The sequence below is a fragment of the Mobula hypostoma genome, chromosome 21, assembly GCF_963921235.1.
Source record: "Mobula hypostoma chromosome 21, sMobHyp1.1, whole genome shotgun sequence".
Classification (NCBI taxonomy): domain Eukaryota; kingdom Metazoa; phylum Chordata; class Chondrichthyes; order Myliobatiformes; family Myliobatidae; genus Mobula; species Mobula hypostoma.
Window position 1 is genome coordinate 58,011,816 of NC_086117.1, and position 25,593 is coordinate 58,037,408.

The 25,593-nt window shown below is 40.0% G+C and overlaps 1 protein-coding gene across 15 annotated transcripts in view; it reads left to right on the top strand.

Moving 5' to 3' along the window:
• fbrsl1 (fibrosin-like 1) overlaps positions 1-25,593 on the top strand; it is a 1,030,575-nt gene that overhangs the window by 875,914 nt on the left and 129,068 nt on the right. For all 15 annotated transcript variants that reach the window (XM_063074086.1, XM_063074090.1, XM_063074091.1 and 12 more), the window contains one exon: positions 12,321-12,369. In XM_063074086.1, coding sequence (XP_062930156.1) covers positions 12,321-12,369 — 49 coding nt within the window. The remainder of the gene's footprint in view (positions 1-12,320; positions 12,370-25,593) is intronic.

Consider the following 25,593-nt stretch of genomic DNA (forward strand, 5'->3'; position numbering starts at 1 on the left):
CAGACTGAATATTTGAATGGACAGTTTACTTTATTAGACTGAACGTTGAATCTGCCAGGTTTTTCAGGTGTCTTGTATTGGTAAGCTGTTACTGAGACATTAGTATAAGTTTCAGAGGTACGCAAGCTAATGACACCACTGTTTTTTTGTTTCCCAGTTATTTACATTTGGGGAATGTTGGAATTTAAAGGGGGGAAGTGTTGTAATGTGAACATTATAAAGATAAGTTAATACAAATTAGGATAATGGTAATATAGCAACTTTGTAGCTATGCAGCTACGGAAAACTGTTTGTAAAGAGGTTGCTTCTGGGTTGTGAGGTTTTACTTCCGGTCTTTTCTACCGCGGTGCATGACGGGGCAGCTATACACACATGCACACTGGACAGAAAGAACAAACTAAAACCCCGGAAGCAATCTCTCTTTACAAACAGCTTTCAGCAGCTGGAGTATTGCTATATTACCATTATCCTAATTAGTATTACTTATTTTTATAAAACTCACATTACAACAGTATTTGTGTATTTATTTATTTTTCTTTTTTTTTTCGGGATCTACCAGGCAAGTCTCAAAGATCGACCGGTTGGTGACCAGTAGTTTAGGATAAAGTTGAGGTTTCCCAAAGTAGTGGAGAAAATTTAAGTTATATTTGAAGTAACTGGAGTTGATAGGCCATGACTATAATACTTGAAGAGTTAAGAGTGTGGGCAGTTGATTAGACTTGTGAAGTTTGAAGATTTGTATTGATTAAGCAATTAACAGGTAGTTTAGCCAATGTACTATGAGAATTGTGAAGTTAATACATATGTAAAGAAGATGTATGTGAATGATTAGGTTTAGATGTATGTAAGAGTGAAAGTGTAGGTAGGAGCAAGGCTTGGCTAGTTGGCTTCTCTGCTATATCATTGTCATCGTTGAGTTGCTGCCTCAGCACCATTTTTCTGCAACATTCCAATATTCCTTGCTTCCCTAAACTTCTGTGTTTTTATCGTATTCATTTACTCTCTCTTTTGCTCGTTATGCCGTTAGCGTTTAGGGCAGTAATAAAGGTCCTCCATCTATTGTGGTGTTCAGGCTTCCTTCATTGTGTCGGTAGTTGCCTCGCGGTTTTCACTGCTGTCAGTTATGCAAGTCCCAGGTGGAGACTCAGGAATACTGTTGCACTCTTCATTGCTGTTTCCATGACAACTTTGTTTTACCAATCAGGGTTGTTAGCCCTGAGCTGAACCCTTGAACATGGAGGACTGGTGGACCACTCTTAGTCTGACCTCTGCCCTTTGATCTGTGTTTGGCATGGATGACCCTACCAAAGTACAAAGCACAAAGCCCTGACTCCAGCCAACATAGCTGACAAGGTTGTGGTCCTCTTGGAAGATACTCAATGACTGAGCTTCTGTAACTTTCCTGGGTACAGAATTTCAAATATTCCCTATCCTCTGTCAAAAATATCCTTTATTTTTGAAACTTTTTTTACTGTAAAGTTCAAAGTGAATGTTTTATCAAAGTACATACCCTGAGATTCATTTTAACATATTCAGATAGACACTTCTGTCAGGAGAAGTATCCTGTATCTGGCATTTTGAACCTTGTACGAACTTTGTAGGTTTCAATGTTTACTTGTAGACTCTGGGGAATACAAATTAATCACTTGAATCGCACTAATGAACCTCCACTGTGTTTTCTCTATATCTTTTGAAGAAAAACAGTTTTCCAGGGGTGGGTTCACCAAGGCACAGCAGCAGAGAAACATTTTTTATTTAATTAAATCCACGGGGTGGAGAGGGGTGGCACAGTGGTCAGCGTGACACTATTACAGCTTGGCATTGGAGTTCTGAGTTCAATCCTGCATCCTCTGTAAGGAGTTTATATGTTCCCCCTGTGAACTGTGTGGGTTTTCTGTGGATGGTCTTGTTTCCTCCCACAGTCTGAAGAGGTACACGTTGGTAGGTTAATTGGTCATTGTAAATTGTCCCGTGATTAGGTTAGGGTTAAATCATGGGTTGCTGGGCGGCATGGCTTAAAGAGCCGGTGGGGCCTATTCCATATTGTACTCATAAATAAAATAAAATTTTTAAAAAATTGTGTTTCTAATCCCTTGCATCACCTGCCTGTATCTTTCAGGGACTTTTTTTTTTAAACAAAAACACTTTCCTATTTTGTACACCAAAATGGAAATTTTTCTACATGAAATTTCTGCTTCCATGTTCTTGCCAATGCACTCAGCTTGTCTATACGCAAATAAGCAAAAATCTGCAGATGTTAGAAATCCGAGCAACACACACAAAATGCTGGAGGAACTCAGCAGGCCCAAAAGTCGACTGTACTCTTTTCCTAGATGCTGCCTGGCCTGCTGAGTTTCTCCAGCATTTTGTGTCTTGTCAGCTTGTCTATATCCTGTTAAGCCCTCTGTCATCCTCCTTTCTGTTCACCATCCTACCCATTTTTGTGTTAACAAACTTGGAAATGTGCTATTTGGGTGCTTCAGCCAAAGAGCTGATGTAAAAGTGGAAGGTTTAATAGTCAGAAAGAGCACTGTTGAAGTAATGAGAACTGGGCCAGAAATGGAACTTCATAGTGGTGGCTCCCAGAAGAAGGAAGTTCCTCATTTGTGAGAACAAGTTCTGGTCACAGCCTGCTGCCAGGTTACACCGACATTGGTCTGCATCCGCTTTGGCACGCAGCCAATGCATGAGATGAGCCTTGTTTACACTGGCACGGTATCTAGCAATATGTAGATCAATGTGTGCCATTTCTAAGGATTATGCTTGGATCTGTTTAAACCCTCTTTAACACAGTCAAATATTACCATTCCATATTTGATAAATGTATTCCATGAATCTTGCATCCTGGAAGTATGATAGTGGTTTTGATTTATTCATTCACAGGGTGTGCATGTCACTGACAACACCTGCATTTTTAAAAATAATTCATGACTTATTCCTGTACTGAGAAAATGGGTTTGGAGTTGCATATAACCCAGACTAAAAAAGATTAATAGATTTCCTTCCTTGAAGAACATTGATAACTAGCTCGGTAGTTTCATGGTAGTACTTTCATTAGTATACTTTTTTTCCATAAATGCTGCCTGGCCTGCTGAGTTCTTTCAGCATTTTGTGTGTGTTGGTTGGATTTCCAGCATCTGCAGATTTTCTCTTGTCAGTAGTTTCATGGTTACTCTTATTGAGATTTAATTCCAGTCTCTCTTTTTTTTAATTATCTGAGTTAAAAATTCCCATCTGCTATGGTGAGAATCGGACTCATGATTCTGGATCAGTGGTCCAGAACTCTGGTGACCAGTCCAGTAACCTAACCACTATGTGTACTATGAACTATACTTGACACCCTTTTAAAACCTGTTGTGTTCCAAAAGTGAGAGAGAAATTGTTAATTTTCAGGGTAAAACTGTTTTGTTTGGCTGTATTTGTGTATGGTTAGATGGCAATCAAACTTGAATTTGAATCAAATTGCTTTGAATTGGGTGCAGCAAATTTTCTGGTTAACTTGTTTTTGACTAATTTGACAAACATCATGAAAGCAGTGCAAATTAGGTTTGCATTTGTTTTCCTCCAACTTTATTTTTTCATTCCTCATTCTGGCTCCCCTCTCACCACTTCTCCTCTCACTTGCCTATCACCTCCTCTGCCCCCCTTCCCTTTAGCCATGATTCAATCACTTCTCCTATCAGGTTCCCCCTTCTTCAGTCCTCTCCCTTTTCCATCTATCACCTTCCAGCTTCTCACTTCAAACCACCTGTCTCCCCAGTCACTTGCCAGTTTATACTCTTTCCCCTCTCCTGATTCAAAGCACATTTATTATTAAAGTACGCATGCAGTGTACAACCCCAAGATTTGCCATCCCAACAGACAGCTCTGAAACAAAGAAAACCGTGGAACCTGTTCAAAGAAATACATCAACCCCCCCCCCACCTCACACGCAAAACAAAAAAAAAGAGCAAAAGCAACCAACTTAAACCCCCTTCCCTTCCCTTTCTCCCATGGTCCACTTTCCTCAGTCAGATTCTTCCTTCAACCCTTTACCTTTTGCACCTGTTACCTCCCAGCTTCTCGCTTCATTCCTCCCTTCTTCCACTCACCTTGTTCTGGCTTTTTCCCCCTTTCCTTTTCAGTCCTGATGAAGGGTGTCTGCACAAAACATCTGCTGTTTGATCCCCTCCACAGATATCCAGTTCCTCCAGTTTTTTCACAAAATACTGGACGAAGTCTGCCATTGCTGGAAATGCAAAGCAACAAACAAAATGCTGGAGGAACTCAGCAGATCAGACAGCATATATGGAAAAGAGTAAACAGTCGACATTTCAGGCTGAGACCCTTCATCAGGACTGAAGAATCCTCCAGTATTTGGTGTATTGCTCTGAATTTCCAGCATCTGCAGAATCTTTTGCATTTCACTGTTTTGAAATACATATGACAAATAAAGCTAATCTTTAGTTGTGTCACCTGGCCTAACAGCCTTCCCTGCTTTTTTTCTTAAATGGCTTTATCTTTTTCTCTCCATGCCTGTCTGCTTTCAATCTCCTTTTATCTGCCTTTCACTACTTTCTTCTCTCTCTCTCTCTTGTCCAGATAATAATTCCAGAAACCCAGCAGCATTTGAAGCTGTACACTGCCAGACAGGCACTCGCTGATTAATCAGTCCTGTACTACCCTGATAGGGTGTTAATTTGTAAAGTTAATGGACAGGCAGCCATGATAAGCTGTAGCAGCTGCTCTGTAGCTGCTGGTGAAGCGAGGGGGAGGTGGGGGATGGGTCGATTTGACACCAACTGGCATCAGACTAATATTTTGGTTGTGCGCGAGAAATGCTCGTCGCAGAAGTGTTTAATGTGTTTATAACATAAAAGGCAGTGGAACATGTGTTACAATTTGGAACTAGTTCAAGTGTTGGGGAGGGAGGAGGAGGCGTGTTAGTGATAAAATGCTGCCGTGACTGCGAAATGACATATGTGTACAGAGTGCTGTCTGCAGCCAGCATAATTTTTTACTCCTCCCTTGCCAAGCCTTCCCTTCTGTGCTGTTACACTGATATATGCAGGCACCTTGCGTAGAGAGCAGTTCTAGTTATGGCACTGCCAAGAGCCCGAGGCATTTTGTACTGCCGCCAGTTCTTGAGTTCATACGGCAGTTTGGTATCTGAATGGAGATGAAGGAAAACAAATGCTTACATCAGTTCTAGTTTTTATGAGGGTGTAAAGGAAGGGCATTGAATGAAGGTGTAGAGATCGGCTGCTGCAGGAAGCAAATGAGTATCAGGAGATAAAGCAGACAGTCCTTGGGGAGTTTTTAAACTGCACTGCGACTTTATACTTAACTCCTTTTCCCTCTGTCTGTTTCTACAACTGTTTTACCCAGTATAGCTTTGGGGGGTTGTGACCTCAGGAGCTTTGAGTGCCCTTCCCTTCGGGGAGTTTTATTGAGCTCAGAGGAAGGCAATTCATAAAGCGTAGCTAATGGGGGGAATTGGGAAGGAAAACTTTGCAGCTGATGGCTCTCCAGAGGGAGTCTGCGGCTTGAGGTCTAATATATGGATGTGCTCAAAGGTCAGGTTTCCTGCAGCTTTTTGGGTAGGTTTTCTATTTCCGGAAAGTATAGATATTATATTAAACATGTATAAATATGGCTGACTCTGCAAATATGACCCAGTGGTACTGCAACCAGCAAATAGGCAATTTTATTGCCTCCAAAGTATGTATACATGGTACAATCTTAAGATTCAATTCCTTACAGACAGCCACAAAACAAAGAAACCCAAAAGAACCCATTTTAAAAAAGACTGTCAAACACCCAATGTGCAGAGAGAGAAAAAACTAATTGTGCAAGCAACAAAATTAAGAAAATAGCATTTAGAACAAAAAAGTGAGTTGTCAGGCACGAAGCTGGAGCAGCTGGAGCAAACCTCAGACTCAGTGCAGCGAAGAGCAGAGTAAACATCACCGAGCACAGAGCAGAAGCGGCCTGGCCCTTTCCTCTGGTCCCGACATTCTGCCTTTTCAATCCATCCAGCCCGGTGTTTAAATCATCCAAACGTCAGGTCGTTCCTCATTCTCGGACCCAGGCCCAAGTTGCATTGATACACTCTAGGGCTGGACTCCGCTGCCTGTACCCGACCTTTCCAAATCAGCCCGGCACTTTGATCGATCAAACCTTGCTCTAGGTCAACATAAAGGATAAATGAAGTATTTGCAGATTTGCAGAAAAGCTGATAACTTTATGTCAGTTCTGCAGCTTGACTAAGTAGTATTAACATTTACAATTTGCTCATCTGTAAAGGGCCAAGATGATGTAGTAAATATCAGTAAAATTGAGGACATTTCTCAATGAATTAATGCCATCATGATTGTCATCTGAATGTGAGTGACAGCAGGTAGGTTTAGACCATAATTCCATAATACTTGGGAGTAAAATTAGGCTATTCAGCCCATCAAACAGAGGATTTAGATGTTAGAGCTTTTTTTATGCCATGAACCAATTCCATTAAGCAAGGGATCTGTGGTCCCCAGGCTGCGGACCACCCCCCCCCCAACCACCACATTGGAGGGGAAAAGCACCACAAAATACTACAGGTGTGTATTGGTTTTGGACCCATCTTAACAAGTAATTGATTTGTCTTTGCATGGCATTCTGTTCAGTTCTGTAAATCTGCTACAAGTCCATGTGGAAGAGCAGTCCTGAAGACGTCTCTCCGTCTAAAACGTCAGCTGTCTTTCATTTCCATAGATGCTGCCTGACCTGCTCTGGACTTCCAGCATCTGTAGGTTTTCTCATGTTTGTGGAAGAGTAAAGTGCCTGTTTTAGTTAGAAAGAGGATCTGATTCCTTTAGCTGTTTAAATCTTATACTTTGCACATGGTTATTTTTTTCCCATGACTTTTCTACTTTTGTAGAAGGCAGAATATATTTTTTAAAAATGGTATGTAGCAATACAAAAATAGCTGCTTTCTACAAAAGTGCTAAACAGTCATGTGGAAAAATAGCCATTTTTTTTAAGAAATGTATTCTCAATCAAGTAATGTTTTGTTTATTTTGGTTAAAAATAATGGCTCATCAGAGTACAACATTGCCATGCTGATAGTGAATGTTATAATGTTTTATGTTGTAATCTTGATTTAACATGGGTGAAAGTGCCATCTGGGGAAGCAATTAGATATTTCACAGGATCTTACACAGGAATAATACATCATTAATAGTGACGAATTCAATGTGTTCACAAAAGAAATGGTTTGCCTTCACTATTTTATGTACTTAAGAGAATTGTATATCATGGTCACAGACTTCAGCAGATGAAGTTAACAGAAGCAGGCTGAAATGCTTCTCGTACTTGTGTTCATAATCCTTTCACATTAAAAGAGGTCGTTTTTCACAATTCACGGTAACCCTGCATTCACCCTGGGTTTTTAGCTTCGGACAGAAAACGCAGTAGTTCTCATCCTGCGGGAAATTGTATTTGTTTTTTTTAAATAAGTTAATTGCCCTGATCAGCACAGTGTAGCGATGTGCTACACACAGCGCTAGAATAACCACACGGAGTCGGTGAGTTGGAGTTGCGATGAAAGAGGTTTATTCAAACTTCGCGGCCCGCTTTAAAGCCTTCCCGTTCCCGCCCTTTTTGCTGCCCGCCCTCTGCCTGCGCGCGCTGTTTCGTGAGCCGGTTCGTGGGTGTCAGAAAGTGGGTTGCCACAACAGCACCTTAAAGAAATGTGCTTAGACTGCTGCTCTACTGTCTCTGCACCCATGACTGCGGCTAGGTACAGCTCAAACTCCATCCATAATTTTGACAATGACAGAATCTCAGGTGGCAGAGTAGACTGGATGGGCCAAATGCCCTAATTCTGCTTTTGTCTTACGGTCTTTTGGCTGCGAGGAGGCATACAGGAGTAAGAGAGGTTGGCTGGTTGAGTGCTTTTGCAACACCAATCTTGCACTCATTGTCAGCAAGGTTAAGGAAATGATTGTGGAATTCAGGAAGGGGAAAATTAGGGGAACACACACCAGTCTTCATTGAGGGCTCAGTAGTGGAAAGGCTGAGCAGCTTCAAGCTCATGTGCCCCAACCTCTCAGAAGATCTGACACATTGTAATCACAAAGAGGGCATGCCAGCAGCTATAGTTCATTAGGCTTTTGAGGAGATTTGGTACGTCACCAAAGACTTTTGCAAACTTGTGCAGATCTATGGTGGAGAGCATTTTGACTGATTGCATCACCAACTGTCATGGACTCTTCCCCCACCCCCCACCCCGCCAAGGCACAGGATTGCAAAACACTGCAGAGGGTTGTAGACTCAGCCAGTTCCACCATGGGCACAACCCTCCCTGCTGTAGAGGGCATCTTCAAGAGGCAGTGCCTCAAGAGGGCAGCATCCATCACTAAAGGCCGTCATCATCTTTTCATTACTGCCATCAGGCAGAAGATACAGGAGCCGGAGGGGCCCAGACTCCATAACTTAGGAACAGTTTCTTCCTCTCCACAATCAGATTTCTGAACAGTCCATGAACACTACTCATTATTCGTCTTTTGCTAAATTTTATTTATTTTTGTAAATTATAGTCATTTGCAATGTACTGCTACCACAAAACAACACATTTCATAAGATGTACCCGTGTTGGTAATACCGGATTCTGATGTCCTCCAAATAGTGCAGTTTTGGTTCCAACCAGGAAAGGAAACTTACAAAAAAAAAGGTGCTGTGGAGGTTATTGATTCTGGGACTGACAGGGTTATTCTATGAGGGGAGATTATGTTGACGAGGTTTGTATTTAAATGAATGAAGTTTAGAGGCAATCTCATTAAAACTTAGAAAATTCTTATGGGGCTTGACGTAGGGAGTATGTTTCCCTTGGGGGAGGGTTGGTTAGAATAGTCATAGCCTCAGAATATTGGTATGACAATTAGCACCGAGATGAGGAATTTCTTTTCTCATATTACAGTGAACCTGCCAAACTCGCTACCCAAAAGGCTGTAAGGGCAAATCGCTGAATATATTTTAAGAAGGGAATAGATAGTTTTCTAGGCAAAAAATAAATCAAGAATTATGGGGAGACCATGGGAATATGAAATAGAGGATCAGTCTTACCGAAACTTGGATATTTCAAGAGAATTAACTTCTGAAATACACTTAACTTATTGAGATGTGATATATCTCTTTAGAGATCAGTTGATTATGTCAGTTTCATTATCTCATATCAATGTTTTTAGTCCACTTAAAAAGTCTTCATGAACTTTTTAAATGTGCATAGAAATGAGTGTCTCTATCTTTTCCATACTTATTTTTGATGCATATCTGATGAGTAATGACTTTGTTTACATGTGCTGAGCATATGTTCACCTATTCTCAAGACCTAAAATTATCCTTTGCAGTTGATTTTGATACTTGCAGTCAAAAGGTCCAATTCCTAAGGGAAGGTGGAATGAATACTGTGGTACATGATATTCAGCTATACAGATTAGAAATGGTGATAGAGCATTTTAGACTGAGTTAATGACTGCCTGTTCCACAGCTGTGATTAGGACAGCAATGAAGGTCCTCCATTTCTTTCTGTCCTTGGCCTTGTCACACACAGATATAGAATGATTCTTCATTGCTATTTCCTTAACAATTTTCTTTTTTCTTGACTAGTCAGGGTTGTTAGCCTGAGCTGAACCCCCTGAACCTGGAGGAACAGTCGACCACTTTTAGTCTGGTCTCTGCCTTTTGGCCTCTTTGGCATGGGTGACCCTACCAAGAGCCAAAGCATTAAGCCCTGACTCCAGCCAACATAACACTCTGGGCCATTGAGGCAAGGCAAGCCTCCAAACCCTGGCAAGGGGATGGTCATCTTGGAAGTTTAGACTAACAGTTAATACATTAATGAAAGCACAAATGCTGCAACTTTCCTGAACCAGCATGGAGGGCAGCTTTTTTTTTGTATTTGCACAGATCATCTTTGTTGTTTTCAGACTTTGTAGTTTTTCATTGATTCTATTGTATTTCTTTGTCTACTGTGAATGCCTGAAAGAAAATGTATCTCAGGCTAGTATATGGTGATAAATACATTCTTTGATGATAAATACACATTGAGCTTGCACAATGTTGTAATTGGTCTGTGCTACCAGCTGTCACTGTTAAGTGGGTTGGTACAAATGCAATACATAATAGTAGAGAGAAAAAAGAAAACTGAATTATGATAAATGTATGTACATACACTCCCTTATGGGTGGTGTGTATGTGTATTTTTCTCTCAATCTCAGATCCTCCACCAGAGGGCTGGGAGCTTGAAGGTTCAGTACAGTATCCTTGCTGTTCCTAGTCGTGCACTTTTCTGGACCGTGATCTCAGATGTTGTTCCTGGCGTTTATTGGAGCCACTTTCCCAGTCCAAGTGTCATAGCTGCAAGTGCTCCTATGCTGGGATTACTTGGCTTTAACCTCTCGCATTCTTTCTGTCTGCTCTTTCAAGCCCTGGTATTTCTCCAGCTTCCCATATTCTTTCTTCCTGATGTTTCTGTCAGTTGGGATTGCCACATCTATTACTATTGCTTTCTTCTGCTCCTTGTCCTACATAGATAGAGATTATATCTCTCTCTATAGAATTTATTTTATTATTTTCCATAGATGCTGCTGAGCTTCTCCAGTATCTTGTGTGTGTGTTCCTAAAGATTTTGTGGTTTGTGGAACAATGAAAAAGTAAAGCATAGTTAATACGTAGCAGTTAGCATGAGGCTGTTACAGTTCGGACATTAAGTTCAGTTCCAATGTCCTCTGTAAGAAAGATGGGATGTCTTTCCTGTGAGCACATGGGTTTCCTCTGGGTGCTCCAGTTTCCACCCACATTCCAAAGATGTACCTGTTAGTAGGTTAATTAGTTATTGTAAATTGTCCTGTGATTAGGCTAGGATTAAATTAATGAGTTGCTGGGTTTTGCCAGTCAGTTGGCTGGAAGGGCCTATTTTCACACTGTATGTCTAAATATAATATAGTTTAAAGTTAATATCTAACCATTTGCTGGAAATTACTGACCTAGAGATACTGATATTTTCAGCTGAGATTTTGTGTGGATTTTTGTACCGTGGATGGTTGGGGTATGGAGGGCTATAGTACTGGTGCAGATTGATGGGAGTAGGGAATTTGAATGGTTTGGCATGGATTAGATGGGCCAAGTGGCCTGTTTCTGCTGTACTTTTCTATGACTGTATAAGGCATTATCACTTCTCTATCCTAATAGTTGTTACTTCCATCTTATAAACATTCATATTCAGATTGAATTATTTAATAGCTTTGCTGTCCAAAATGTACTTCCTGGGAATATTAAGTTTTATGCCACCCATTAAAATGGACTGTTATTAGACAGAAAAGAAAGTCATACTTTATGCTTAAGTAGGAAACAGGAGCTTGTAATATCCTTCTCCATTTTAATCGTTTTATTAACCTTGGCATAAAGCAAATAATGTGTAGCCTGCTCATGTTAGCCTGGTTGCTTGCGAATCTGGCAGCCGCAGATGGTTTTCATTGAAAATCAGTTCTGAGTACAAAAGGCTTACTGAGCTCGACAAGTCAGTTTTAGGGCTGATGGGAAGTCTTCGAACGTGAAACTTGAAGGGAGTTCAATCACCTTGCACCAAGGAGGTGACTGGATCAAAGCGATGGGGTTAATTGACAAAATGACACTCGCAAAGTAAGCCAGGTCTAAGGGGGATCAAAGAAATTTGCTGGAACATTGCTTGCTGCTGCATCCATTCCACCCAGGCACGCCGCACACAGTCAATGAGTTGTTCTTCCATTTTTTAACGGATTTACGAAAAGTAGTTTGAGGTCTGCCAGTTGCAAATTCAAGATTTCTGTCAAAGTTGCCATTGTGAATGTTCACAAAATGAATACAAATTGTACATCCTGTAGTGCAAAAAAAGATTGTGGCTGCATTGTATTTTCCTTGTGTTTTATGGCCTGTGGGGTGCTTTCTACTCAATGGCTTGACTGTGCTGTTTGAAGATAGATATTTGACAAAAATCTGGAGCTTGCATGAAGCCAGATTCTGTTCTTTACCATATTTTGTTTATTCACATGTTTTATAAGATTTTTGTTTTTTAAGACTCTGAACTATTGGCTCTTGGCTTTTGCTACAGCTGTTCTTTCAAGAATTAGATTGGCAGATTCACCAGGCAAATGAATAATTCTATTGCCTTTATGATTTTTTTAAAAGAATTATTTCATTTGTGACTTTTGTGGCCTTTTGATGGCAAAATACTTCCCTCTACTGGTGATTCTTAAGTAATGCATTGGATATAATTTTTTTTAATTTAACATATCTTAACATATATTTTATTTTTCCCACAGGCATCAGATGTAGGCTCAGAGAAACTCTTTTCACCTGCAGCAAGTAAAGGTATGTTTATGTTCCCATTTAGAGAGCAATTTCAGTTACGAAAACTCAAATTTCGTTCATTGAATTGAAGTCTCAAGAATTAGTATTTTTTTAGACTAGTTTTATGATTGTTTTTGGACTGCATTTCCCAAAAAAACCTTAAAATCAGCAGTGGGTGGCAAATTGCTAAGGAGCATCTTAAAGAAGATTGGCTAAACCTCCTTTCTGGTTTGTTAGTCATATAATATATAACTTTATAATCAAAATTTATAAGTACACAATTAATATTCTTCCTGGCACTTCAAGGTCAGAGTGTCAGTCCCAAATCATGGCTCGTTATAAAATCTGACTCTTAGTATTCGGCATTGTTCCTATGTGTTGCATAAAATGACTATTTTTATGATTATTTATTGAGACATGCTCAGCTGGCTCTATTTTACATTAAAGCACAAGTCTGGTTTCCGTACGTGGTGTACTCACAATGATGTTTCACTAATGAAGTTACAATTCTTGTATATGCTTAATATCTTCGCACATTTCAACTTGCTGCCTATTACACCACTGGCGTTTAGGGCAGCAATATCTGACGGTGTTTAGGGCTTCCTTCATGTTAGTAGCTCAGTTTTCACTGTTTTCAGTCTTGTAAGTCCCAGGTGGTTACTCAGGAATACCATCCCACTCGGATGTAGAAGGATTCGGATTCTTCATTGCTGTTTCTGTCACAATTTTGTTTGACCAGTCTTAGTCTGGCCTCTACCCTTTGACCTGATTGGTATGGGTGACCCTACCAAGAGCAAATGCATAACTCCAGCCAAATTCGCGCTCTGAGTTATTGAGGCACGCAAGCCTCCAAACCTGACGACAAGGTTGTCCTCTTGGAGGACACATTGCAAGAAAAAAGTTAATTCCTCAGTCCTTGAGCATTCTTGAAATAAATTTAACTGGAAAATTGTGCAGCCACTGATCCTAGAAGCTTCCCATTTGTATTGCTGAATTAAAAACTTAAAAAGTTGTTTGAATCCTACAAAATACTGTCAGTGTTATATTGTTTACAAGTACAAGCTCTGTGTATTTCATTATATTTTTAATATGCAGACAAAAATTTAAAAGGCTTTAATTATTAGCAATCTGCCTATCTAAAATAAGTAGATACATTTTATTATGTAATTAGTTGGTTCATCCCATCATCCCTGCTGGGATGTAGGCAGCCAATAGCCAAAGTTGTCTGTCCTAGCCTAGTGCTTCAAGTTGTTTCAAGGTGTAGCCAATCTTCTTGATGGTTCAAGGTTGCGTCATCAGGTGTTCTTTGGCCAGCCTCAGTGATCGGCCGTGTGGCTTCTACGGACTTGCAGGTTTCACCACACAACATTGTGAATCGTATGGGTGAAGATACTTCCTCTCCCAGGGATGAGGTCTTTGGAGCTTCTGTTGGTGTTTCAGTATCTCTGTCTCTGGGATTTTACTGGATGGGGTTGCTAGCCCCTTGCCCAAGCTGCTTCCTTTTGTAGCTGGGCTTAGGACTGTCCATGGCAGAGTTACAGTGCTGTGAAATACATGTATATTATAGAGAGAGCTAGGGTGCCCATGACCTTTGCACAGTACATGTACTGCATATTATGTCTTTCCAGTTACCAAATAACACTAGTACTACTGAGCTAATCCAAAGCTAAGTACTTTATTTCTGTTTCCCAACAACCTTTCTATTTTGACCAGTATACAGTACTATACAAACATCTTGGGCACCCTAGCTGTATATATGTGCCTAACTTCTGCACAGTACTATACATTTTATAAGTAGCCGTTCAAAGTACATAAAGGTCACCATATGCACCCTGAGATTAATTTTCTTGCTGACATATTCAGTGAAAATAATAGAATCAGTGAAAGACCACATCAACTTGAGCATTCAATCAGTATGCAAAAGATGACAAACTCTGCAAGTCCAAAAGAAAATAAAATAAGCAATAAGGTGTACCTTGACTTTCAGAAGGCATTTGATAAGGTACCACATAGGAGATTGGTGGGTAAAATCAGAGCTCATGGCATTGGGGGGAGGATATTGACATGGATAGAAAACTGGTTGGCAGATAGAAAGCAAAGGGTAGCAGTGAATGGGTGTTTCTCGGAATGGCAGGTGCTGACTAGTGGGGTGCCACAGGCCTTGGTATTGGGACCACAGCTGTTTACGATTTACGTCAGTGATTTAGAGGAAAGCATTGTGAATAACATCAGCAAGTTTGCTGATGATACTAAGCTAGGTGGCAGTGTGACATGTGATGAGGATGTTAGGAGAATTCAAGGTGACTTGGATAGGCAGGGTGAATGGGCAGAAACTTGGCAGATGGCGTTTAATGTGAATAAGTGTGAGGTTATTCACTTTGGGAGCAAGAACAGGAAGGCAGATTATTATCTGAATGGTATGGAGTTAGGTAAGGGAGGAATACAAAGAGATCTAGGAGTACTTGTTCATCAGTCCCTGAAGGTGAATGAGCAAGTGCAGCAGGCAGTGAAGAAGGCTAATGGAATGTTGGCCTTTATTACGAAGGGAATTGAGTACAAGAGCTAGGAAATCCTTTTGCATTTGTACAGGGCCCTGGTGAGACCACACCTGGAGTATTGTGTGCAGTTTTGGTCTCCAGGGTTAAGGAAGGACATCCTGGCTGTGGAGGAGGTGCAGCGTAGGTTCACTAGGTTAATTCTTGGGATGTCCGGACTGTCTTACGCAGAGAGGTTAGAGAGACTGGCCTTGTACACGCTGGAATTAAGGAGTTTGAGGGGGGATCTGATTGAGACGTATAAGATTATAAAGGGATTGGACAAGATAGAGGCAGGAAATATGTTCCAGATGCTGGGAGAGTCCAGTACCAGAAGGCATGGTTTAAGAATAAGGGGTAGGTCATTTAGGACAGAGTTGAGGAGGAACAACTTCTCCCAGAGAGTTGTGGAGGTGTGGAACGCGTTGCCTCAGAAGGCAGTGGAGGCCAATTCTCTGGATGCTTTCAAGAAGGAGCTAGATAGGTATCTTATAGATAGGGGAATCAAGGGTTATGGGGACAAGGCAGGAACCGGGTATTGATAGTAGATGATCAGCCAAGATCTCAGAATGGCGGTGCAGGCTCGAAGGGCCGAATAGTCTACTTCTGCACCTATTGTCTATTGTCTAAATATTGAGAACATGAGATGAAGAGTCCTTGAGGAGGAGTCCATAGCTTGTGGGAACAGTTTAGTGATGGAGTAAGTGAAGTTATCCCCTTTGGTTCAAGAGCCTGGTAGCTGAGGGGTAATAACTTTTCCTGAACCGATCTGATGGCAGCAGTGAGAAAGGGGCCTGGCCTGGCCTGGGTGTTGGGGATTCACAATGATGAATGCTGCTTTCCTGTTGGCTAGCTCTGCTGTGGGCCCTACAAAATCTCTCCTTTTGAGTCATTCTTTCAGTCCTTTATCTTTTCGACCAAGTGACTTTCCCAGTATCTCCCTGAGAGGTTTGGCATCTGTTCACATGGAATATTCAATGGAATCAAGTATTGTATTAATGCTAATTTTTAAAATTTGTGTGTAACATCTGGTATTTTAGGAAAAAAAATGTGGTTTGCTTTTATAAGCTTTCCTCCCTTGTTTTTGAGGGTGAAATAAATATTTTCGAACAACGTTGATTAAATTTTAATGAAGGTGAACTTTGTGGTTTGTCTCTTTTGGATGAAGTTGCTTGGTTGCAACTATTCTTTCTCAAAATAAAAGGTTACAAAATGCCTGTGGGGCCTTGGTTTCTTTTCCCTCCCCTAGACGATTAGCTCTAATGTAGCAAATTCCAGCAGTTACACATACAAATAGTCGATGGTAGAACATAACTGATTTATTCAATCTTCAGTTTATGTTACACAGACCAAATGCCCTGCAGGAGCATGAAACACATTAATAAGAAATGATTCTGCGGAAAGCCCATTTATTTGAAGTGGGACCATTTCTGAAGTGATGAGTGAGGTAGTTTAGTTTACAGCTGGGAACAATTAAGGTGTAAGTTTCTGCAAAGTGCTTCCATTTTACAAATATCTTTTGTCGGCTGCATTGTTCTGACATCTTGTGTCCAACTGCTTTGCTTCCATTTCCCATCTCCTGTTCAGAATCAGAATTGGGTTTAAAATAACCAGCATATGTTGGTGATATTAAACTGCTGCTGCTTTGCGGCAGCAGTACAATGCAGTACATAACAAATATTGAAAAAGAACTGAATTTCTGCATGTGTGTATATATGTATTTTTTAAAGTTTTTTTCTAGATGTGTGTGTGTATAGATATAGATATACTGGAGAGAAATTGGATGGCAGAGGGGAAAAAGCTGTTCCTGAATTGCTGAATGTGTGCCTTCAGGCCTCTGTACTTCCTTCCTGATGGCAACAGTGAGAAGAAGGCATGTCCTGGGTAATGGGGGTCTTAATGATGGACCCTGCCTTTTTGAGGCAGATGTTCTGGATACTGTGCATTCAAGTGCTCATGGTGGAGCTGACTCGAGTTTACAACTCAATGCAGTTTACTTCGATCCTGTGCAGTTCCCCCATACCGGACAGTGATGCAGCCAGTCAGAATGCTCTCCATGGTACATCTATAGAAATTTTCAAGTGTTTCAGGTGTTTTCCTATTATTTTCTCTCACGCTCTCTGCGCTTCCCCAGCCAAACAGTTCTTTAGGCTGTGCTTTTAATGGCACAGGACGGTAGGGGTGGGATTAGAATCTGGCTGTGCAGATGAATTGAGAAGTAGGGTGAGACAAAAATCAGACGAAGCCAAAGCCTATCAGTCCATGAGGCCTGCTTCTGTACTGCAGCCTCTATATTTTAATATACCTTGCATTATTTATAAATGTATGTAATGCATTAGTACTTTTCAGTCAATCTCAAAGAAATGCATGCCTCTGGCAATAGCTGACAAGCCTGCTATTAACATCATTTTAATTTGGCTATCTTTCCTCATTAACGAACTCTGCATAGCATGTTCAGGCACAGTAAGTTACAACATAAAGGTAGGGTCCATAATTCAGTGCACAAGTGTACTGGCCATATCATTAAATATTGTTTTATCGGGTTATCACTCTGTGGAGCAATCCCATTGTTAAACCTACCAAAAGGTTAGAAGGAATATTTGTATTTAAACGGTCCATTTCCAGGTCTCAAAGCAGTATCTCAAAAAGTTCTTACAATAAATTTGCCTGGAAAAATAAGGAATTGCCACTGCATAGACGTATGTAAGCAAATTGCATGCAGCAAGATCACAGGAGTAAGCCATGATTACAATACACAGCGTATTTGTACAATAACATAAGGACAGTATCCTGCTTCTTACTTCCAGAATAGCTGTGCTTAAGCAAATATTCTGAACATTGTAAAGTATGGCTTCTAAGTGTCACATGGAGTATGACTCTTTTAAAAGAATTTATCAAATATGATTTTAGTTCTCAGTCTGGTTTACCCTTGGGACATAAAAACAAACTTTAATATGTCACTTTGGTGTCTTTATTATGGGTTCATGCAGCAGCTTTTGAAAGGTGAGTTTACATCTGCTTTTTTATCTTAAGGAAATAAATTTAATTTTTGGTGACTTCATCTTGTGCCTAAATTGCAATAATCTAACAAAGAGTATGGGTACGGCCTAGTCCATCACGGGTAAAGCCTTCCCCACCAGTGAGCATGTCATAGGAAAGCAGCATTTATCATCAGGGGCCCCCATCATCCAGGAGATGCTCTCTTCTTGCTGCTGCCATCAGAAAGAAAGTACAAAAGCCTCAGGACTCTTGCCACCAGGTTCAGGAGCAGTTATTACCCCTCAACCATCAGGCTCTTGAACCAAAGGGGACTTGCCCCATCACTGAAATGTTCCCACAACCTGTGGACTCACTTTCAGGGACCCTTCATCTCATGTTCTCAATATTTATTGCTTATTTATTATTGTTTCTTTTTCTTTTTCTTTTTGTATTTGTAGTTTGTCTTTTCCACACTAGTTGCCCACCACATTGCTGCGGTCTTTCATTAATTCTATTACGGTTATTGGATTTATTGAGTATACCCACAAGAAAATGAATCTTAAGGTTGTTTCTGGTGACATACATGTATTTTAATAAATTTACTTTGAATTTTGAAATCTTGTTAATTCTGTTCCTCTTATATTTTGTGTAACTTTAAAATTAAATTGGAGAATGATTTAAGAGCAATTGTTCTTCAAGAAGTTGCCATTTGAGCAAAGGGCTCAGTTTTTCATTCATTCATTTGTAAGTACTGCATTTAGTGGCCATCCTACTTGCAGTTGGGATGCTAGTAGAAAATACCGCCTTGAATCTTTACAGTATGGTTGCTCAAGGACACCCATGGTGTAGTTCAAAGGTGAATTCAGGATTTTGATCTTGTAGAATGAATGACAATATATTTCCAAATTGCACTGGATTTTGAGGTTTAGTGTTCAGTGTCCTCATCCAGGGTTGTCATTTGTTGTCATTGGTGAGTCCTGGAGTAGATATCGAAGATTGAAGCCTGAAAGTCGATCAGCTTGCAATGTTGGCACCAGATTGTATGGTGACACTTGCTCTCCCCAGGTGCTGGTTGTAGACACAACTGACCCATTTCCTGAGTTACAGACACAAAATGCTGATGGAACTTAGCAGGTCAAGCAGCATCTATGAAGGGGAATAAACAGTCAACTTTTCAGGCCGAGACCCTTCATCAGGATCCATTTCGCTATATGTTTTGATGTACATGTGATAAATAAATCTGAATCTGAAATTACAATGCTTGGATTTTGAAAGAAACTTCAAGATGGTGAAGTATCAAGTGCATGTTGTCTTTGTCTTTTTGGTAATCGAGGGTTTTGCGTTTGTTGCCAGAGAAACTTGGGCAACTTGTGTTGGTTGTCTTTTATAACTTGTTGACATTACAACTAGAGTTGATAGAAATAAAGGTTCAGGGTAGTGAATAAAGTGCTGGTCAAGTTGACTGCTTTTTCCTGATAAGTTGGGGCTCCTCGAACATTATTGTGATGCCATTATCCACGCAAGCTGAAATTGCGCCTTTTCGGTGGTGAAAAGTTTTGAAGTTCAGAAGTGAGCCACTATTGTTAAAGGAACTCATTCTATGACTTGATCCAATAGCCAAAATATGACTTGTGCTAGCAAGTTTCTGATCTGATGAATTTACACCAGTTCTAAATGTTGGTGGAAGATTAACTGCTCAATATCCAGAAGAGGAAGTTAGTTAGGTGTGGTTTGCCACTGTGTTAGCATCAAAGGTCAGTCCTCAAGTCAGGGAGCTCGGACAAGCGACACGAAGACTGAAACATCAAAACGGCGAACTTCTGGTTTCCTGCTCCCATTTGTTGCAGGAACAATCTCTGTCTGTCTGTTGCTAGTGTGTGCGTGTGTGTGTGAGCGAGAGAGAGACACTGAGAGACTATGACTGTCTGGGATGTTCAAAGTGTTGGGATGGACAGTAGTTTTTTGTCTCTAGATCATGGTCTCTTTGGGGTCTTTGCTATTGCTTGCACAGTACTTTTGCTGGAGCAAGTAGGGTAGCGGGGAGTTGATGCTTTTGCTGCTTGTGTGTGGGGGAAAAGGGGACTTTGAATTCTGATGTTTCTGTCATTCATTTTTTGGGGTTTGTTGTTTCGTGGATGTCTGTGAAGAGTAAGAATTTCAGGTTGTATACTGTATACATCCTCTGTTATTAAATTGAGCCATTGAACTGTCATTAGCTGAAGTCTGAATGTTTTCCAGGATGGCTTTATTTTCTAAGGAGTTGTGAATAGAACTGAACAATGCATCCTTAAGTAAATATACATACTTCAGACCACTTCATTTTCTATTTTAGTGCCTTGATACATGGATGTCAAGCAGAACAACTTGCCTCTCCTCTCTCTGGCCTTCATTCCTGCCGCTTTGAGGGTCAGGAATTAAATCCTGTGTGTGGTCTTCGCTACTATAGCCCATCCACTTCAAAGTCCAACATATTGTGCATTCAGAGATGCAGTTCTACACACCACTGTTGTAATGTGTGGTGATCTACTCCTTTGTCCATATTTGGATCAAATATATAATGAGGTCAGGAAATGCATGGTCCTGGTTGAATCTAATCTAAGCATCACTAATCAGGTCAGTAGGTGCTGCTTGATAATACTGTCGACCATACTTCCTATCACTTAAAAGTTTGTGAGTAGGCTAAGGGAACAGAAATTGCCTAGGTTCTATTTGTTTAATTTGTTTCCCCTTGGGACAGAACAGCTCTGGCATTTTCCTTGTTTTTTTTGATATGACTGGTACATAATTTAACATGTAATTGTGCATTTAGGAACTTTAATTCTGTCTGAAGATTTAAAAACAAAAATTGGCGTTATGTAATAGTCTAGCCTTCAAATTTAAGCCACATACAGCTGAAAACCAGGCTCTTCTGCCCACATGTCCATGCTAACCTTAATACCCATTCAACAACAGTAGGACTGTACTCTTAAATAATGGCATCGACTATTGCTCACAGGAGTAAGTTAGCACTGTTAAAAGGCTTGTGATGAAAATGAGTTGGTTTTCCATCAACAATAAATAGTGGATAAATGTACCATGGCTTCAGTGACTTGTTGAATCAGGATTAATATCACCGTGGTATGTCATGAAATTTGTTTTGCTTCAGCAGTAAAACTATATAGGGTGTGTGTATGTGTATACTATGTTCACTACTATATTCAGTTGTGCGAAAAGAGGGCAAAAGATGAAGGAGTGCACATGGATTCATTCTTCATTCAGGAATCTGACAGAGGGGAAGAAGCTGTTCCTGAAACGTTGAGTGTGTCTCTTTAGGCTCTTGTACTACCTCCCTGATGGTAGCAATGAGGAGAGGGCATGTCTTGGATGATGGATGCTGTCTTTCTGAGGCATTTGTCTTTTGAAGATGTCCTGGATGCTGGGAAGCTAGTGACCATGATGGAGTTTCTACAGCTTATTCTGATCCTGTGCAGTGACCCCTCTGTATCAGATGGTAATGCAACCAGTTAGAATGGCCTTCATAGTACATCTGTAGAAACTTGTGACACACCAAGTCTCCTCAAACTCCTAATGAAATCTAGTCGCTGTTGCACTTTTTTTTGTAATTGCTTCAATACGTTGGGCCCAGGATAGATCTTTGGATGTTGATACCCAGGAACTCAAAATACCATTCCCACTGCTGATCTCCATCACCAGCCCCTCAAAACACTCCATCACAGTGGGCATAAGTGCTATGAGATGATAGTCATTGAGGCAGGTTGCCTTATTCTTCTCAGGCACCAGTATAATTGAAGCCTGCTTGAAGCAGGTGGGTACCTCAGACTGCTGAAGCGGGAAGTTAAAGATGTTGGTAAACTCTCCAGCCAGTTGATCAACACGTCTTTAGTACTCAGTTAGATATCCTATCTAGGCCGGATGCTTTCTGAGGGTTCACCCTCCTGAAGAATGCTGTTATGTCAGCCTCAGAGATTGAAATCACTTGAATATATTTTAACACTCCAACTAGTTGGTTGGCACAGATTTTCAGTGCCCGACCAGTTACACCATCAGGGTCTGGCACCTTACGAGGGTTCACCCTCTCAAAAAATGGTTTGACATTAGCCTTTGAGACAGGGATTACAAGGTCACCAGATGCTGCAAGGATTTGCACAGGTGTAGATTTATTCTACCTTTCAAAGGATGCTTAAAAGGTGTTGAACTCATCTGGAAGTGGAGCATCATAGCCATTCATGATGTTAAGTTTGTCTTTGTAGATCTTGAAACTTTGCCAGCACTGATGTGCATCCAATTCCATAACTAACTTCAATTGAATTTTTTTGCTCTTAAAATAGCCTTCATTAGGCATACCTGAATGACTTGCCCTAAATGACAACTGTCTGATGGACAGAAACTAGAATTCTGACCCAGATTTGTAAAAGAGTTGTTTTCTCGCAAAAGGCAACTTTTGCTTTTATTTCAGAAAAAATGTGATCTTAGGGATGATGCATTCCAAAATTTTACAGAATCTTCCTGCAAGTCTCTATTCAAGTCAGTTTAAAATAGTGTCTTGTTTAAAGAACCTGACTCTTGCAATGCAAATTATCAGTAAAATATACCATCATCATCATCAGATGCCATGCCCAGTTTGAGCTTTGACTACCATGGCCCACACACTCCTGTTTCAGGTCAAGTGAATCAATTCATTGGTATTCATTTCCAGTTCTCTGGCTGCTGTCTCCATCATCATTTGTCTTTGTCTTCCTCTTGCTTTCTTCCCTTCAATCTTTCCCTTAATTACCGTGCATTCTAACTCCTTTTTCCTAATCACATGTCCAATGACGTTATGTTGCCTTTTCATGATCTCATACATTATTTCTCTTTTTGTTTGCTCTGTTCATGACATCCTCATTAGATACTCATTTCATCCATGATATTCTTTGCACCCTCCTCAAAAACCACATCTCTGCTGCTACAATTCGTTTCCTCGTGTTACTAGATATTGTCCAACATTCTGAGCCGTATAACATAACTGGATAAACGTAATATTGCAGTACTCTGAGGCGGGTTGTCATGCCTAGTTTAATATTGGTCAGTATACTCTTCATTCTCGTAAAGGTGTCTTTTGCCATCCCTATTCTTCTTTTGATATCCAAGTCGCACCTGCCATCTGATGTCACCCAGCTTCCTAAGTAGCAAGAGTTCTGTACTTGTTTTATGTCTTCTCCATTTATTCTCAGCCTGCAGATAGGATTCTCCTTTTTGGATATCACCATACATTCTGCCTTTTTGCAATTGATTGATAGACCCATTTTTGCACTTTCTTCAACAATTATATCAATTGTAGTTCTTCCTCCGTACTTGCAATTAACACAGTGTCATCTGCATATCTGAAATTATTGATGTTTTCACCGCCAACTTTGATTTCCAAGGTGTCTCTTATTTTTTGTAATATTGTTTCACTGTACACTTTAGATAAATCAGGGGAGAAAACACACCCTTGTCTAACGACTCTCTTGATTTTCGTAAACTGACTCACTTCTCCATCTATTCTTACAGCGGCAGTTTGTTCCCAGTACAGATTTCTGATTAGGCGGAGGTCTTTCAAATCTAGAGCTAGAGTTTTCTGTAATATTTCAAATAACTTATTGTGCTTCACTTTATCAAATATTTTTGTGTATTTGATAAAACAAACATCTTTTTGCACTTGAATAGCTTGTTCTGATAGTATCCTTAATATCAGTATTGCGTTTCTTGTACCTTTGTCTTTCACATAACCACATTGTTCTTTACCTATTTCAGCTTGTATCTAACTTTTAGCTTGTTATCAAAATTCTTTGAAGTATCTTGGTGACGTGACTCACTAAACTAATGGTCCTATGTAATTCACATTCTATTGCTCCAGGTTCTTAGGAAGAGCGATAAATACTGATGTTTTCATTTCTTCTGATATTATTCCGGTCTCATAAATGTCATTGATTAAATCAGTAAGTTTTTCAATTCCATAATCTTCAAAGGCGATAATTTGTTCTATTACTAATCCATCAGGACCTACTGCCTTTCCTTTCTTCATCTTATTTATTGCATTATGAACTTCAGATTTTAAAATACTTGGATCTTCAATGTTTTTCTTAATTTCTGGTTTTTCGCCTCAATCGTCTTCAAACAATTCCTGAATATGCTCAGTCCATCTGTTCATAATCTCATCTTTTTCCATGATAATGGTACCGTTCTTTGCTTTCAAACATCCACCTGAAGAACAGAGGAGCTTTTTAACCAGTGATATTCTTGATTTGTTGATGTAACCTTATTGGATCAGTAATAGGGATTCTTTCTATTTGCTCACAATCCTGGTTTAACCATTCTTCTTTGGCTTTTTGACATAAGCTTTTAACTTTTTTATCTAAGGACTTGTATTCTATAGGATTTGCTTTCTTCCATCTCCCTTCTTCCATTAGATTTTTGATTTCATCTGTCATCCATTTATTCTTTGTGCTTTTTTCTTTTTTAGGAATCACTGACTTTGCTGATTCTACCAAGGCATCCTTTAGAGAGTTAAATTTCATTTCTACATGATTGCTTTCATCTTCAACAGATTCTATTTCTAGACTTTGAAATCTATTCCTTACTTCAATTGTAAATTATTGTCTTAAGTTTTCTACTTTAATTGCAAGTAGTTAAGGGATTGTTCAGGTTTTTGCTGCTTTAGTTTTTAAAGTTTTATTTTTACATGACATACTGCTGGGTTATGGTCACTATTACAGTCTGACCTGGATATGTTTTGCATTGAGTCACTGAGTTTCTGAATCTTTGGTTTATAGTAATAAAGTCAATTTGATTTCTAGTGTTATCACCTGGACATTTCCAGATCCACAAGCGTCTTGGATGGTTTTTAAAGTAGCTATTCATAATGATCCGATTATTCATCTTGCACCATTCTACCCATTTCTCACCTCTTTCATTTCTTTCCCCGAGTCCAAATTTTCCTATGGTATTTCCATCAGCACCTTGTCCTACTTTAGCATTCAGATCTCCCATGACAATAACAATATCTTGAGATTTGCATCCATTCTTTGCTTGTTCAAGCTCTTCATAGAATTTATCTATATCCTCATTTGTTCTATCCGTTGTTGGTGCATATACCTGTATAATTGCTAAATCAAATGGTTGTCCTCTGATTCTAACAAGGAGCACTCTTTCTGATATTGCCCATTGTCCTAAAAACACTTTTTGCCATGTTTTCATCCATAAGAATTCCTACTCCATTAGTATGGGATGTTCCACAAGAATAAGCTAGGGTTTTATTTCTAATCTGACATGTTCCAGCACCTATCCAACGAACTTTGCTAATTCCCATGATGTTAATCTTTAGTCTTTCCATTTTATTTATCACATTGTCCAATCTTCCTGCTTGATATAGGGTTCTTACATTCCAAGTGGCAATAATTTTCTTTTGTGTTACTTGAATTTTATGAGCAGTAGCTTGACGATGGTTGGGGATCCCCTGCTGGCCAGAATCAACCCTACCGAGCAAAGCTTCTTCAGAATTGTCTTGAACATCCTCTTGACGCTGTTGTTGTGTGATACATTTTGTGAGTTTGACCATGGTTTTCTTAGCAAATAGATTCTAGGAAACCTTGTATCTAGCAACGGTGGTTTGCTATTTCCTACCGTTGGGTGAACTAAAGAAACCGCCATTTCTCTTCCCAAATGTTCATCCGCCTGTACTATAGCCGTTGACATTTGAGGTCCTAGTTCA